The sequence below is a fragment of the Perognathus longimembris genome, chromosome 8, assembly GCF_023159225.1.
Source record: "Perognathus longimembris pacificus isolate PPM17 chromosome 8, ASM2315922v1, whole genome shotgun sequence".
NCBI lineage: Eukaryota > Metazoa > Chordata > Mammalia > Rodentia > Heteromyidae > Perognathus > Perognathus longimembris.
In genome coordinates this window covers 66,609,704-66,626,716 of record NC_063168.1, presented here as the reverse complement: position 1 = coordinate 66,626,716, position 17,013 = coordinate 66,609,704, and the positions used below count along the sequence as shown (strand labels likewise).

The following is a 17,013-nucleotide window of genomic DNA, read 5'->3' as shown; positions in this document are numbered from 1 at the left end:
GGTTTAATTATTGTTATATTTCTCCAATTCGTTTTTTTTTTAATTTAAGGAATCCCAGTGGTCACATAATTTTGACTATGTAAAGGCAGAGGTAACAAAAATCATGTGATTCTTTTCCTTTCCCACTTGTGTTGCTTTCCCTACCACTGATAATTATCTTCATTTCCTCTGTTTTCCTTTTATATGTATGTATAGTTAGCTGGAACCCTTCCCTGCAAGCATTCATTTGGGACCACTCCTCACTCTGGAAAGCCTTCCTGAGTTAGTCCTCATTCCCATAGACTTTAGAACTCTTCACGATTGGGAAGTTGCTGGGTAAATTTTTGGTGAATTGAACATCTGAAAAAAAGTCTATGTTCCATTCGCACATTTAATCAGTAGTTTGTTTATGGTGTAGAATTCTAGATGGGAAATTCTGTGACAGGAAATAATTTCCCTCAGAATTTTAAGGCAATTAATTCTCCAAAGCATTACTGTTGACATGTTGAATGTCTTGACTCTTCATCTTGTAAAATCTTGTCAGAATTTTTTAATCCCCAGTGTTCTCAAATTTCAAATAATATGCTTTTATGTAGAAATGTTTTTATTCACTGAGTTAGGTACTTCTAACATGGAACCTCAAGGAAAGTTCACTTGCATATTTTTTTCAGATTTACTCTATTTTGCTGTCCAGTCTGTTTAGAACCAGTAATATACTGAAATGCTTAAGTTCCAGGACTAGTTCTCTCCTTTCCTTGTCTTTCATTATCTTCCATTTCCTTGCCTTTTTATTCACTCGAAGTGCTTTCCTTCATTTGATTTTCTAATCCTTCTGTGGAATCTTACATGATGGCTGAAATTTCCAAAACTTCCCTTTTTTGCCCATTTTTAATTTCACTTCTTTACTCTCTAGGATAACAATGTCCATTCTTCAGATGATTGTCCTTTGTATATTCCTTTTTCTGCACAGTCTGCTTCCTCAAAGTTCTTTTCTACTTGTGTTTTTTATTTTGCTTTCTGTTATATTAGACACTTGCCTTGAATATCTGGACCTCCTTCCTGACCAGTCTAGCCTATGAACTGAGAAGTGGGATGCTAACACTGTTTGAATGGGTGTCAGCAACCACAGCCTTTACTGTGAAGTGACTAGACACAAATGTTTTCTGGGAGACTCCCAATCTGAGTATCTTTAGATATATTGTCTCCTGAGTGGGTCAGATTCTCCAGGGAAGAAGTCCCCACATCACTATCTCAAAGCTTGGCGATCGGCTGCCAGAGCGCCAGGAACCAGGTAGGAAAGGAAGGCTGAGGAGAACACTTCCTATCTGTTATGTGTCAGCCAAGATCATCTACCTGCACTATGCCCAATGCCCATCAGAGCAGCAACTGCCTTTGATCTTCCTAGAAGGCTAAACCCCAGTTCTAATAGGTGCTAAGAGCTGCTGCCTAGGTCCTGTGAACTCCACCAGCAGAGGAGACCCAGGAATCTGTTTCTCTCTTCTCCTTTCCTCTTCCCTCCCTCCCTTTTCCTTTTCCCTCTCCCTCTCCTCTCTCTCCCTCTTTCTCTCCTTCTCTATTTCTCTACCCTACTCACACACACATACAGTCTTTCTCTCCTTTTCTTTGTCTCACTTCTTTCTCTAAGGTTTTTCCTTTCCTGTGTCACCTCTTGTCCTTGCACACTGCTTGTGTGTCTGCTGCTTTCTCCCACCACCCCCGCCCCCACAAGCCCTGTCTGCCCCACAAGTCCTGTCTGCCCCTTCAGCATTCCGCAGCACCTGCCTCTTTGCAGGTCCATAAAAGGCTATGGTTCTATTTCCTTAGGTCTGCTAAGGTAATTACCACTAATCCAGCTAGTCTAATCTCCAAACTTTTGTGGCCATTTCCTCTTCCTTCCTGGTCTCTAGGGGCTTTCACAATTCTTTAAAAATGAGTTTACTATTGTCTCAGTGACTTTAGCGGAATAACAAAACCAAATACAGCTATTCAAGTAGCCTTTAGTCAAAAACTGACTACTGGGCTGGGAATGTGGCTTAGAGGTAGAGTGCTTGCCTAGCATGCATGAAGCCCTGTGCTCTATTCCTCAGTACCACATAAACAGAAAAACTGGGAAGTGGTGCTGTGACTCGAGTAGTAGAGTACTAGCCTTGAGCAAAAGAAGTTTAGGTTCCAGGCCCTGAGTTCAAACCCCAGGACTCAAAAAAAAAAAATGACTACTTTTTAAATTATATCCCAGACAAAGATGTTGGTGTCCTTTTTTGAAATTTTTACATGCTCCTACAAATATGTAAGTTGTTAATATACTTAAAACCAATATAATTTGCATTATTTCTTTTATGCTATACTGGTATTTAGAACAATAAGCCTGAATAAAATAAAAGTACTCTTCAATGTCAAACACTACACAAATTTATAAATACTGTTAAATAATTTCTACATTTCTACTAACCATCTGGATATCCTTTTTTGCCTGTGGAATTTTGACTTAGGAAATACTGTGGTATTTTAAATGTACTTCAGAGATAAAACCTTCAGTATGGAACCAGTCAACATGAATGGCCAGTGATTGACTGATAAGAGGGGAAAAAAGGGGGCTGGGGAGATGGCCTAGTAGCATGAGTGCTTGCCTTGAATACATGAGGCCCTGGGTTCGATTCCCCAGCACCACATATACAGAAAATGGCCAGAAGTGGCGCTGTGGCTCAAGTGGCAGAGTGCTAGCCTTGAGCAAGAAGAAGCCAGGACAGTGCTCAGGCCCTGAGTCCAAGCCCCAGGACTGGCAAAAAAAAAAAAAAAAAAAAGAGGGGAAAAAAATCGAGAGGTTCAGAGCCAATGGCATCTCATAGTTGCCCAAAACAGTTTAGACAGCCATGACTAATAGAACCAATGTTCTGTCCTTGCCAGTGTGCCAGCCATGCTTGAGAAGAAAAGCAACAGTAACACAATTCTGCCCACTGTCAACCCACCTATGTTTGAAGAACCATGAGGGCCTACCTGAGGATGGTTTTCATCAGCTTTGGTAGCCAAAATACAGAAATCGCCACAGGTGGTAATAGAAATGAGACTCTTCACATATTTAATATATTTCTCATTGTTTTTTGTATCCCAAAAGACCACACAGTACTCAGGACGATCAGGTCTGGTATATGCATAAACCACGGTATTTAAGCAATAGCCCCACTAGGAAGAAAGGAAAGGGAAGGGAAGCAATAGAGAGGGGGAAAGGAAAACAGTTCTTAGCTTGAGAAAGAACTTCTCTCTCATCTGCTTATTTAAATACTTTGATATATCCTCATTTTATGTTTACTCTAGAAATAATGCAGGTAGGTAGTTTATCAGCACTGACAAAATACATCCCTTCAGAAATGAAGACAGTAATGAATCGCCAGCTTAACACCTTTACTCTAACAAAAATTCTCCAAGTCACAACAAAGAAACAAAGACATTGAAAACCAAAACTGTGCTACAAAAATAAATTCATTTCTCAAACTTTCCTTATAACTTTTAATTGATAAGACTCACGCTTCACTAGTGAATTTTTTCAAAAGTTTGTTAAGTAATAAATGATTAGGAAATCATAACAGCAGCTGTGGTTGGGGGAGGGGACATCAGGTAGTCACAAGTTTAAGTCCTGAGTCCCAACAGGCACTCTGCCTTCTTCCCATGCACATTTATAAAATGTATTTCTGTAGTTAAATTCTTGTTTATCTAAAATGAATTCCTCTTGTTTTTCTAAAAAAAAAAATGTAGGGCTGGGGATATAGCCTAGCGGCAAGAGTGCCTGCCTCGGATACACGAGGCCCTAGGTTCGATTCCCCAGCACCACATATACAGAAAACGGCCAGAAGCGGCGCTGTGGCTCAAGTGGCAGAGTGCTAGCCTTGAGCGGGAAGAAGCCAGGGACAGTGCTCAGGCCCTGAGTCCAAGGCCCAGGACTGGCAAAAAAAAAAAAAAAAAAATGTAAACTCGCATACATGGAGGATAACTACGTACAAACCTTTTAGCTGTTACTTCTTAGGTATTTATCTCTGCTTCACATTATCCAGGCATTATGAGACTTCTACTTGTACAGTTGCCCCTTCTGTCTAACTATCCCAGTATGCTTTTATGTAACTTTAGATAAATCAATAATCACTGTCAACATATGACTAGGTATAATAAGTCATGTTTAACTGTTTATTCTGTAGTTAATTTCTAAAATGAACTTTAAAGCCTTTTTAGATTTATAGGATAGTTGTAAAGTTAGTATAGGTCCCATGCAGCTCCCATGTTATCATTAACTTCTTATAATACCACAGCCCATTTGTCACAACTAAGAAAACAATATTCTTTGTTAAGTAGGTACTATTCCAGTGATGATTAGCAAAACTTCATACTTGCTTTGGATTTCATTGGCTTCTCTTGAATGTCCTTTTTCTACCCCATAGAGACATTATATTGTCATCAAGCTCCTTTGGGCTGTGACAGCTTCTCAATCTTTCTATGTAGAGGAGTGCTCAGCAGTGTAGAGGAGTGCTGTTTCCCTATTTTGTACAGACAGACCTTCAATTTGGGTCTCTCCGATGCTTTTCTTATGCTTAGACTGGGACTATTGGCTCTTAGAAAGAACATTCAAAAAGGGAAATGCTCTTCTGATCAAGTTACACTCATCATTGATAACTTTGATCCCTTGGTGAAAGTGGGGTTTGCCAGGTTTGTCTACTGAAAAGCTCCCTTCTTTTGCCTCTAGGCTAGGGGAAGGAAGACTAACACCCATCTGGGGGAGGCAGTACAGAAGTAAGCTAGAGTACTTCTGAAAGGAAAAATCTGATACTTCTCTCCTGTTTGCTTTACTTCAGTAATTTTTTATGTCCTTATTAACTCATGGGCATTTATCTTACCTTACAATAGACTGTCACATCATTTACTTTCTCAAATTATGCCAACCTTGGCCATGGGGAGCTCATCTAGATTGCTTGCCACACCCACTGATCTGCCAGCACTTCCTCACTGCCCCGCTGTCAGATGCTCCTGCTTTTTAAGTTCCCTGCCCTTGCCTTCAATAAGCCATTTTTCCAAGGTGCTGTGCCCTTAAAAAAAAAATAGTCTATCAAATGAATATCAGATCAATTTCATTTCAGAGTTTGCCTTGGGTCAAATGTTAAGTTTAAGATAAAATACCGCCATGTTTTTGTTGCTTCCTCTCATTTTCCCCTGTTGATCAGTATCTTATCTACTTTGCGCTGAGCCTTGGAGGCTGATTTCTACAGTCTGTCACCATGAAGTCTGGGCCTTAGCTAAGGTTGGCCATGAGAAGAGCCGGTGCATTGGAAGGGTGAGTTGGAGTGTTTATCTCCCAATCTCTCCCTTACCTTGCACTGGCTTGGTCCTGGGCACGTGCTTTTCTCCTGTGCTATTTCCCTTATCTTGCCCATACATCAATTAAGTGAGTATCTGTTTCCTTGCTGAGATTCCCACCTAAAGTGTCATTTTACTAACTACACATAGTGTTCTAGAATAGCTTTCTACTTACTAGTTCTAAAGTCTTGATGCACACACAAAAAAGCCTTGTTTCTGAAACAAAACAGCCATGAATATTCTTTGATCTATAACAAAAGCATTTAGGAAAAAAAAAACACCTTATTTTATAACTGCTCTTAATACCTTATAGTCAGGTCGAATATTTGCAAAATATATGAAGGAATCAACAGCGAGTGCAATTTTCAGTCCACCTCCTTCCCAAGACAGTGCAGTCATCTGCTTCCCAGGAACTTTCAAAGCACCCAAATGCTGGGGGGAAATTACATGACCTCAAGTTTATATCACAATGAACAAGTTACCCACATAGCATTTAGTCAAGATCAGCAGTGGTAATAAAATGGCTTTGTGAAAAACCATTACTCATGTTTAAATAAAATTTTCTCTTTTTACAATAAAAAACAAACATTTGAAAGAAGAAATTTATAAACACAGAACTGGAAAACAAGTATCACTAAATCTAAACACTACGGACTGAAACATGCACCTTTACTTTTATATGCAACTAAGGAAGAAAAGTTAATTAAAATATGGTATGATTTTAAGATACATCCCTTCCACCTTCTGCCACAGGATAATGCTGCGAGAAACCTCACAAGAGTTACAGCCTTGACAGGGCCCTCCAGCCCTGCGAGCAAATAAACTTCAGACTGTGTTTCCCAGTGTGTGGTACCCAGTACTGGCAGCAGACCATGAGGAAAGACAGATGTACTAAACCCTACTCTACAGAGAAACTAAAAGAACAACCAAGCAAAAACAAAATCAGGGGCTGGGAATATGGCCAATGGTAAAGTGCTCGCCTCGTATGCATGAAGCCCTGGGTTCAATTCCTCAGTACCACACATATAGAAAAAGCCAGAAGTGAAGCTGTGGCTCAAGTGGTAGAGTGCTAGCCTTGAGCAAAAAGCAGCTCGGGGACAGTGCCCAGACCCTGGGTTCAAGCCTCAGGACTGGCAAAAAAAAAAAAATCAGAAAGTCTTACCTAGGAGGATTTCTCTTGCTACCCACATGAAACCAAAGGGTACCAAGTAAGCTCTGGTGAGCATCCCTTCCCCAGGGGAGATGAAGGCCATCTCCCCGCTGTACAAACTGGCCAGGAGGGGGCAGCACTGCAGACAACAAGCACTGCCTATGTGTCAAGCATTGGGCAAAGCCCTTCACCCTCTCTCATTTACCCTCACAACTACACCAGTAGGAATTACCCCAATTCCAGAAAGCAAGCAAGCCTCATCTCAGAACTGAGTCAAACTATACCAACAAAATGGAGCAGAAATCCAAGCTTTCTGATTACAAAGGTGCTCAGTTTCCCCTGCCATGGCTGAGACAACGGTGCAAACCAGGAGACTCATCCCCAGGATCAAAGCAGTTCCACCCTAAGGCCTTGAGCTCATCCTGCTTTGTGCTGGAACTATAGGTTTACACCACCATAACCAGAAAACTTCAGGGTTTCTAAATAAACATTACAAAATAAACTCCATGACAAAATACAAAGAAAGTCTGTGACATGAATACATTATTTGCACACATATAATCTCGAGATTATTACTCAAAATGTCCCTAAATAAGTGACAAGTTTATTCTTTTCCTGTTGTGTTTTTCCTGTGTGCAAAGGGGAAGAAGGTATCGCTGAAATGCATCTACCTCTCCGAAGGGCGTATAAAACTGCACAGAGTTGATATCCTTATCCTGAGTGATGACCCTATGGGAGCCGGCCACGGCTAACACACTGCCCGTGTGGTTCCACTGGATGCTGACCACGTTCATGCCCGTATCAATCAAAACGGGGTCTAGTCAAAATGAAGAAAGGAAAAAAAAGCTAAGCTAACAATAACATAATTAGCCTACGGAACTGTATAAGCCTAAGGACATGTTTTTTTGTATTTTTAATTCTCCAATTAAAAGGAAGATGACTTACTTTGGTCATTTTCATGTCTCATTATTTGGCATCTTCCATTGTCAAAACAAATAGCCAGACAAGGGCAGTCGGGCTCCACGTAGCCTTCTGTGCCATGGTACCAATGAATTCCCGCAATGCTGATGGCTCCAGTGACATTCACCAAACAATTCAGCTTCATTTTCATCTGGACAGAGTCACACAGCTTAACATGGGCAATTTCACACAGAAGCCTGGATGGAGAGCTACTGGAGGAACACTGAAGGCGGGATCTGAAATCCGGCTGCAAAGGCAAGCCTCACTGCTCCTACGAGTGCTTTGCAGAGGAAAACGTCACACAGACTGGCTGTTCTTCCACCAGTGAGTGGACTCAAGTGGCTTCCAAATCCCACATCAGCAGCTGAGAGGTCTATTTTGGCCCCATCTTGCAAGAACAGAACCTTTCCCCAAGTTACATCACAGAGTCCACCCTGCTTTACCTTCTTTCTACAAACTTGTTTTTCTCTCTTATGATCCAAGTCTGCCATTCTTTTTACAAGTACTTTTATTGATGCAAAAATACTTCAATATCTGCATAAAAACCTGGATTTTAGGCACCAGAAGATACTTGAAAAACTTATATTTCACAGTATCCTAGTCCTTATCCCCTGCTTTAACACACTGATATCAAGTCCAAGTCCACCCAGCTGCCAGAAACCAGAACTGAAAGCAAGATTAATCAATACAGGCCTTTGAGAAACTAATTATTTTTTTGCCAGTCCTGGGGCTTGGACTCAGGGCCTGAGCACTGTCCCTGGCTTCTTTCTGCTCAAGGCTAGCACTCTGCCACTTGAGCCACAGCACCACTTCTGGCTTTTTCTATACGTGTGATGCTGAGAAGTCGAACCCAGGGCTTCATGTATACGAGGCAAGCACTTTACCACTAGGCCATATTACCAGCCCACAGAGAAACTAATTTTTTTTAAACTTAACAAAAAAATTTTAGCCAAAAAATTTTTACAGCTAAAAAACATTTCTAGCCAGGCATCAAAGGCTCACATCTATAATCCTAGCTACTCAGGAGACTGAGATCTGAGGATCACAAAAGCCAGCCCAGGCAGGAAAGTCCACAAATCTCTAATTAACTGCCAAAAAAGCTGGAAGTAAAGCTGTGGATCAAGTGGTAGAACACTAGCCTCAAGCACAAAAGCTCAAGGACAGTACCCAGACCCCTAAGTTCAAGTACCTATACAAAAAAATTTAGCTGTAGTCTCAACTACTCAGGAGGCAGAGATTAGAAGGACCATGATTTGAGACCAGCCTGAACAAAAGAGCAAGACTTCATCTCAACAAACAAGTTGGGCATGGTGGCTCATACCTATAAATCGAAAAGCTACTGTGGGAGATACAGGTAGAAAGATTATGGTCCATGACAGCTGAGGCAAAAGCATGAGACCCTACAAGAAAATAACTACCATAAGTAGTGCTGGAGGTATAGCTAAAGTGGTAAGGGTGCCTACTCACCAACATGAGACTCTGAGTTCAAACCCCAGTACCACAAAAAAAAAAATGTTAAATCACTGAAAAAGAGAAAAAAACTGAATCAAAGACTAATTACATAAACTATAATAAATAAATATGCATATAAAGGATATAGAATAATTACATAAAGATATGCATATATAAATAATGAATATGTACTTACTATAAAATTTCCTTGATTATCATAAATGTGTATTTCCCCATTCGCCATTCCAAAAAGTAAAATCTTACTATCCGCAGACCATGCTACATGGCACAATTGTATACCCTTCAGGTCTTTTCCCCAAATACGGTTCCCTAAAAACAGCATAAAAATAATCACTTTTTTCAGTATCACCACAAGAAAACAAAAAAGAATAGTTTTTTCCTTAAAAATAATTTTTTAAAACAAATGGTTAGAAGCAGCAAAGCAAAAAGTATTCTGATGTCATCAAATTGTGTGTCAAGTGCTACATCTATTTTCCAATCAGAATGCTAATTACTGTATGATACTTAAATCTCTAAGGATAAAACCAGCGGTGTTGTTGTTAGTCCAAGGCATGCATGCATACCATCCACAGAACCAACGATCACAGCCCCGTCCTCATACACGATGCAGATCTTCTGCCCGTCGGAATTCCAACTCATGCTGCGAACCACCGACTTGTTCCGATTGTTGATCATCTCCTCATACCAAGAGCCTGCTTCCAGAAATTAAAATTTTGACAAGTCACAGTTTCACATCCATTGAATGGTGCTTAGTATTAACAGCTGTCTAGGAAGCATCCTATGAGACAAATAATTGCAAAGCTTTCTTCCACCTGAGGAACTGCACTACAGCCCATCAAATCCAACACATACACACACATGCACACACACACACACACACACACAAAAAAGTTATCTGACCTGGGGGCCAGTTGCTTCAAGGTTATCACAGGAAACACAACAAACACCCATCACTTTCCCTTTATTCTCCCTTCGTCTTTCTTTCTCTTTCTTCTACTCAGTTAGGATTGGTTGAACATACTATAAACATGGTTGAAAATGTAATGTGTAACTACCATAAGCTAGTGAGAGTGAGACAGAGACAGAAAGAGACAGACAGACCTAACTAAAACCTCATTTGCTCTCTCAGGGCCAAAAACAACTGATTTTTTTTGACAATTAACTTTCCCCTCTAGAATAACATATTACATTTCATGTAATAACTACGCCAACACCTTACATGTATTCATAAACCCTCCAATGATTAATTACATACCAGGTAAAAGCATCTCAAATACTAGGAAAACTCTAAGCTTACAGTACTGTTACAGTAATAAACAGATCATCACTATGCTGAATGACAAAAACATTCTAGCTACAAAATCCCTCTATGTATAGTGAGACATAACTTGCTTGTAGTAAAATCAAATTAGAGGCAAAAAAAAAAAAGCAGCAGCAAAGAGAATGGAGCACACACACTGGCTAGCACAAGTAAATAATCACATGTTTTAGAATAACTCTTCAAAATAAGGCGTCAGGGTATTAACAGAATCATGACTGAATCCCCAAGAAGGCTGACTCTGAAAACCAAGGCTACACTACTGTACAGTCACACAGTATCCCACTGCACCCCTACACACACACACACACACACACACTTTGAAATAAAATTCAAGTGCAACAGCATATTTTTAATTAAGAATTTGTAAATGGTATGTTCTAAACCTTTACAATATAGAAGACATTACGAAGGAAAAGGATGTTTACAGGCCTGATCAGAATATACATTATGAGTTGCTTTTCTAGTAATAATGACACATCTAAGTATCACTTCTCTTCCCCTCACCCTCTAGCTCTCAATTGTGGACAAGGAGTTCAAATTATGAGCCAGTTGTCAGAGCTGAGATAAAATGTGTATTCACAAAAGAAAAGGAAGCTAACTGGCCCAATCCAGGGAATTAATTATTGCCTTTGACTTCATAAATTTGTTTCTAACTAGTAAACTGACTCCAGCCACTAATCCCCTAAGAAGTAATCCTTACTGAAAGTGCAGAGGGGAGGAGGAAACTATCTCATGTAGAAACTATTCTAAGTGTCTAAGTTCATTTTGAAGACATTCAACAGTAACCTATTTGGTTTCTTAATGGGTTCATAGTGCAAAACAAATGAAGTAAAAACTATGCAGAAGTAACCTCCTCCCCGATTGTTGATCCGATCATAGCACAGTCATTATAAACTCCTCTTACCGGTTACAATGTATCTATTTTAGAGAAGCTACTGCCCCATCCAAATACTGTGAGCCAGACTCCACAGTTAGTGAAATAAACTATACCTTTATATAGCATCCAGACAATGATAAGCCCATTCTGATCACTGGTGGTCAACTTCTGATACTGCTCATTCCAGGTTATAACTTGAACAGCACCTAGGACATTAGAAAACAATTTATAAACTTAAAAATGGCTACAATTAATTTCAAATTTGTATCTTTATATAAACTCCAACTAAGCAGTCTTTAATTTTAATTTAATAAAGATACAAAAAATTCAGAGGATATAGTTACTAAAATCATTAATTTCTACAACTATACATAATACTAATTATAACTACCCTCTATTATGCCTGCAAAGACATATCCATGACCAGCTCAGAAAGTTATCTTTGATCTGATCAGAAACACAAGTAAGCAGAAGTAGGGGTGTGGCTCAGATGGTAGAGCATCAGCCTTGAACAGAAAAGGCCAAGTGACAGTTCAAGACCCTAAGATCAAGCCCCAGTGGGAGAAAAAAAAAAAAAAAGAAAAGGAAACAGCTGGGATTGATGGCTCATATCTATAATCCTAGCTACTCAGGAGGCTGAGATCTGAGGATCACAATTTAAAGCCAGCCTGGGCAGGAAAGTCCATAAGACTCTTATCTCCAATTAGCCACCAAAACACTAGAAATGGAGCTGTGGCTCAAGTGGCAGAATACTAGCCATTCACAAAAAAAAAAAAAAGAAAGAAAGAAAAACAGGCCCTGAGTTCAAGCCCCAGGAGCTGCACACACACTAAAAAAAAAAAAAGGAAACACATGTAAGCATGAATGATTTACCAAACCACTATTGATGTCCCAAAGGAGACTGTGTTGTCCTTTTGGGATTTGTGGTTGGTTAGTTCCGATTGCTATGGTCCGTAATTTGTTTCCCATTTTCCTTCACCTCAGTTTTCTATGCTATTAGTAACAAGTTCATGAGTACATTTTAAACCTCTGGGTTATATGAAAAATTGGTTTTTTTTCATATTTTTATCTATAAATACATGTGTCTATTTCCTAAGGACATTCTCTTTCATAACCATATTACAAATTTAAATTTTTAACTGATAAAAGATTATCTAACACAGTCCATTTTCAGATTTAATCAACTGTCCAGGTAATGTCCTTTCTAGATTTTTTTCTCATAGCAGGATCCTTGGAATGATATAATGTATTCAGTCATTTTATCTCTAATTTCCTTTAATCTAGAATCACAGGACATATTATTTAAAATGACTAGGTATCATTTTAATATATTTATATTTTACCCATACATATATACACATATATGTATATATGTATAGGCAATAATATTTTAATATAAAAATAACAGTACCTTTACATATTTATCAAAAATTTGTAATCCTACTAAAAGATATGACTCTAGGCCATATAAATTATGGCTTAATAAAAATTATTACTTTAAATATTATAATTATCTAAAATGCCAACATCTCCATAGTAAGTAAATGGATTCCAAATTTAAAAAAAAAAAAACTGTATGACTCACCACTATGACCTTCCAGGGTCTGGTTCATAGAAAGATTACTAGGAGCTGCAAGACCCTTTAATTTTGCATCATCTAAAGCAAAAGAAAAAGAAAAAAAAAGACTTACTAATATATATATACATATATATACACATATACACACATCCATATATAAAAGCAACAGGTTTTAAGATTTTTGACATATCCTGCAGTCTAGAGAGCTAGAGAAAGATATTAGAATGGTTTTCTTAACTGTACCTCATTCGTGGTACAAATGTGAACAAATACTGCATTCTCAGCTATCCAGATATCAAAAAATAAAATAAATAAAATCTAAAAAGTAACAAAACAAAATTGGTAAGGGGAAAAATTAGTGACATTGATATAAATCTTCTAAAACACATACCAATAGCCTGAGGTAGAAGAATATAGTGATAAAATAAAGCACTTGAAACCCATGAAGATAAAATCAGTAGTTCAAATAATCCATAGTACATCAAAATATCCAAAGAAGGATTTTCAAAGATTAAAGTATAATCAAGGTGACTGAAAATTAAAGATACAATGTAGCAGAATGAAAAATCCTGTTAATACTGAGATCACTAATTTTCTACAATAACTAATCCTGCTTTCATATCTGCTTTAAGGTAACTGCCAGAGATCTGACCAAAACACAGGTAGGAAACAAATAACCTGCCTCTCCGGGATAATGACAGAGCATCATACCAGCCCTTGCTTTGGGGATGGGTTGGTTGTTTATTCATTTATGTGCCACCTGATCCTTCTCCTCACCCTTGCTTTTCATCTGTTACTAATACATCCTGGGCCCATCTTAAACCTCCCATGGATTACATGAACAGTTGATTTAATGGGGTTTTTTTTTTGTTTTTCCAGTTGTGGGGCTTGAACTCTGAGCCAGAGCACTGTCCCGGAGCTGCTTCTGCCTGAGGCTACTGTCCTACCACTTGAGCCACAGTGCCCCTTGTGGTTTTCTGGTGGTTAGAGATAAGAGCCTCATGGACTTTCCTGCCCATGTTGGCTTTGAACTGAGATCCTCTGATCTACTTAGGAGGCAAAGATCTGAACATCAGGCTTCGAAGCCAGCCCAAGCAGGAAAGACTCCATAAGACTCTTATTTCCAATTAACTACTAAAAAGCCAGAAGTAGAGGTATGGCTCAAGTGATAGGGCACTAGCCTTGAGAGAAAAAAGCCCAGCTCAAGCCCAGCCTTGAGCTCAAGTCCCAAGACTTGCACACACATGCACACACACACACACACCCTGACACATATTTTAAGTGTATTTGTTGATATGAGCATGTATACATAAACACATGAGAAACATTAATAAATGGAAAAAACACATTCTTCAATCACTGAGATTTGTGCTTAAGTATCATGTTTCCAAAACTGCCTTCTGTCTCACAGAATTAGTGTATTCTGTTCTTTGCTTACTATCCATAAGTTCTGTTTAATGGTTAAAAATAAGGTCTTGAAAGTTAAACAAACTTAGTTTCCAATGCCAGTGCTGCCATTTACAGGCTCCATAACCTTGGCAACTTACTAACTAATCATTGGCTCCACTTTATCCTCTGGAATATTCACTTCTATCAAATGGGTCATTCAGGAGGGGCAGAGTCAACTCTTTATCTAGACTCATGAACTTGATTGAGAATTATCTAGATCACCAACCTAGAGCAACACTATGAAAGCTAAAAACAAAAATGTGTAACTGTTTTTGCTGAGATCTAGTAATTTTTAAAATATAAAATAATAAGTTTTCTAGTTGTATAATCATTAGGAAGAATGATAGAGGCCTGTAAATAGCACACACACAAAAAAAGACTATCTGAAAAAGATAAAGCAAAAAAGGGCTGGAGACTTGGCTCAACAGGTATAGCACTTGCCTATCAAGTGTGAGGCTCTCTAGCACCAAAAATATAAATATGGCAAAATGTGAGATTTTGTCATATCACCAAAATGTTGGTTTCCACAGCTTCTATTTGAATCCTAAGGCATCAGTTCAATCTTTGGACATAAGACAACATACTTACTTTTTTTAATTTTATATCAATAATGGCAGTCTTCAAAAAGCTATCTGATGTTTATTATATATGTTATTTATACTGTCTACACTTAACTGAAAAAAAATACCCTAGAAACTCATACAAAATCACATGCAGAATCATGCACACTCAGTTTCTAAGAGTCAAATACTTTCAACCAATCTCTCTGAGTCAACCATGCTAGCCATTCTGCTACCGATCTCAAAGATTTTGGCCTTGTCTTCATTTACCTGATTGTGTCTCTAATTTCAAAACTTTCAATAATCCCTCTTCACCGCCACATGCTATGAACCCTTGGTCCTTGTTCCAGGATATACACTTCAGCTTCACGTTGTTGGGTATGGCGATCTGTATGTAGAAAGAGTTACAGCCATGCTTAGCACACTTTCACGAAGGGAGTGGGCAGTTAAGTCTACAGGAGATGAAGACTGAAGAAAAGATTCCGGAGAAAACAGACCTTGGTGGGGATGGGGGGGGGGGGGTTAGAAGCTGTTATGAACAGGGGCGTGGCTCCCCCAAAATGCCCCAAGGGTGCCCCGTTTTAGTGGAGGGAAAGGAGTGTTCACGAAAGAAGGAGAGAGCCTGGCGAGTAAGTCGCCTGGAGAGTGTTTGAAAGGTGGGGGAGTGAGGTATGAATGTAGACGCTACAGCCCGTACGCCTCTTCCCAGCGCAATGTCCGAAAACCCAAGTCTCTGGCCGTTAGGAGCCATCCTCCGACGGGCGCGGCGGGACGCCCCCAAGGGGCCTGGCCGGAAGGGCGGGAATCGGAGAGATGCCGGCTCAGCCGCGGGGTTCGGGGACCAGGAGACCCAGAGGAGGAGGTACGAGGCCGAATCCGGGCGACCGCACGGGCCGGGGAGGCGAAGCCGCCGGGCTTGGCTTCGGGAAGGCTGAGGGACGCGCCCGCCCGCGGGCTCCGGGGAAGGAGGAGGCGCGAGGGCGACCGGGAAACTCACTTTCTTGCTCAGGTAGAAGAACATGGTGAGGACCCAGAGGGAGGAGGCCCAAGGCCCGCCACGGGTAACGGCTTCTACATCGCCACGGGCAGGTATCGGGAATCTGGGAAGCTCCCGTCGCCCTGGCAACCGCCGCCGCTCAGCCGCATCCGGCGCGCTGAGGAGCACTTCCGGCGCCTCCTCCCCCTCCGGCCCCACCTCGACTCCCTCGGCCGCGCGGGGCTTTGTGCGCCTGCGCGGGCGGGCGGCCGAGCCGCGCCGCGCACTACGCGGGACCTCGTGGTACCCAGGGGCCTAGGGGACCGCAGGGAGGGCGCGCGGCCCCCGCGGAGTCACGTGATCGCGTCCGTGTCCCGACCTTCTTCCAAGGACAAGTCAAAGTCACTTGTCGCATTTAGTAGACCGCCGTCGCCGTCGCCCTCGGCCACGTGGCCGCGCAAGATGAATGCGTTTTGGGCGGGATGGAAGAACCCTCTAGAATGGTTTGGGAATAGAAAGCTTTGTGGATTCTGTTTAGGAATTGTTAACAAAAACCAAAAAAAAAAAAAATAGCTCCGTTAAACTGTTGCTGCGGCCTTGCAAATTACTTACAAAAAAGGGGTCTTGGCAGCTGTAATTAGTGTCTTGGAGCATCGCTTCCCACTTAAAAAATACCTGAGCTGTTTGGCATTTTCTCCCCACCCCCGGGGTCCACTCATCTGTATTCTCTTTTTCTACCGTATCTGTTTCTTCGTTCTCCCTTGCCTTTTGCCAAGGTCTGGTTGATACCAAGCCTCAAAATCTGAAGCCAAGGGCGCTAGTCCACCTACAGCCACTCCCTTGAGATTCTTTGAGCTCAACCATCTTTTCATTTTGGTTTTCTCTTTTACCATAATCTGTTGATTTATATAATCGGGGTGTACTTGACACACACACACACAAAAAAAAAAGGTTTATTTTCCCACTTGGGATCTTTCCCCATTTCAAATCTTCATATCTTGTCACCTGAAATCTGTTGTCCCGCCCAACAACATTCTAGAGCTGGCAACTGTTTCTAGTGCCTCTCCTATTAAGTCTAAACTTCACCTACAAACCACCTTTCCCTCCATTCTAAAGGACCTTCTAGGATGCTGTAAGCCTTTCACTCCTTGTACATCATCTCTTGTTTATTCCTTCTATCCCAGTTTTTCTCTAATATAGTAATATATAATCAGATAAATTGGGGAAATACTGCTGTAGTGCTATGCCATGTCTTTCCCAAAATTTCTTCTCTTCCCTCCCCATTCTATTTGATCCCTCTCCTCTTTAATAGTCCTATTACTTTCATGTTTTCCCTCCTCCCCTAGATTTCA

The 17,013-nt window shown here is 40.5% G+C and overlaps 1 protein-coding gene across 1 annotated transcript in view; it reads right to left on the bottom strand.

The window, feature by feature from the left end:
- The window catches only part of Wdr35 (WD repeat domain 35), a 46,615-nt gene extending 30,774 nt beyond the window's left edge, over positions 1-15,841 (bottom strand). The window contains exons 1-10 of the mRNA XM_048353361.1: positions 15,683-15,841; positions 14,956-15,073; positions 12,683-12,754; positions 11,211-11,303; positions 9,463-9,591; positions 9,075-9,208; positions 7,412-7,577; positions 7,138-7,283; positions 5,623-5,748; positions 2,974-3,159 (exon numbers count right to left, since the gene is read on the bottom strand). Of these exons, the coding sequence (XP_048209318.1) occupies positions 2,974-3,159; positions 5,623-5,748; positions 7,138-7,283; positions 7,412-7,577; positions 9,075-9,208; positions 9,463-9,591; positions 11,211-11,303; positions 12,683-12,754; positions 14,956-15,073; positions 15,683-15,706 (1,194 nt within the window). The 5' untranslated portion in view covers positions 15,707-15,841. The remainder of the gene's footprint in view (positions 1-2,973; positions 3,160-5,622; positions 5,749-7,137; positions 7,284-7,411; positions 7,578-9,074; positions 9,209-9,462; positions 9,592-11,210; positions 11,304-12,682; positions 12,755-14,955; positions 15,074-15,682) is intronic.
- Between the last annotated feature and the right edge of the window lie 1,172 nt (positions 15,842-17,013).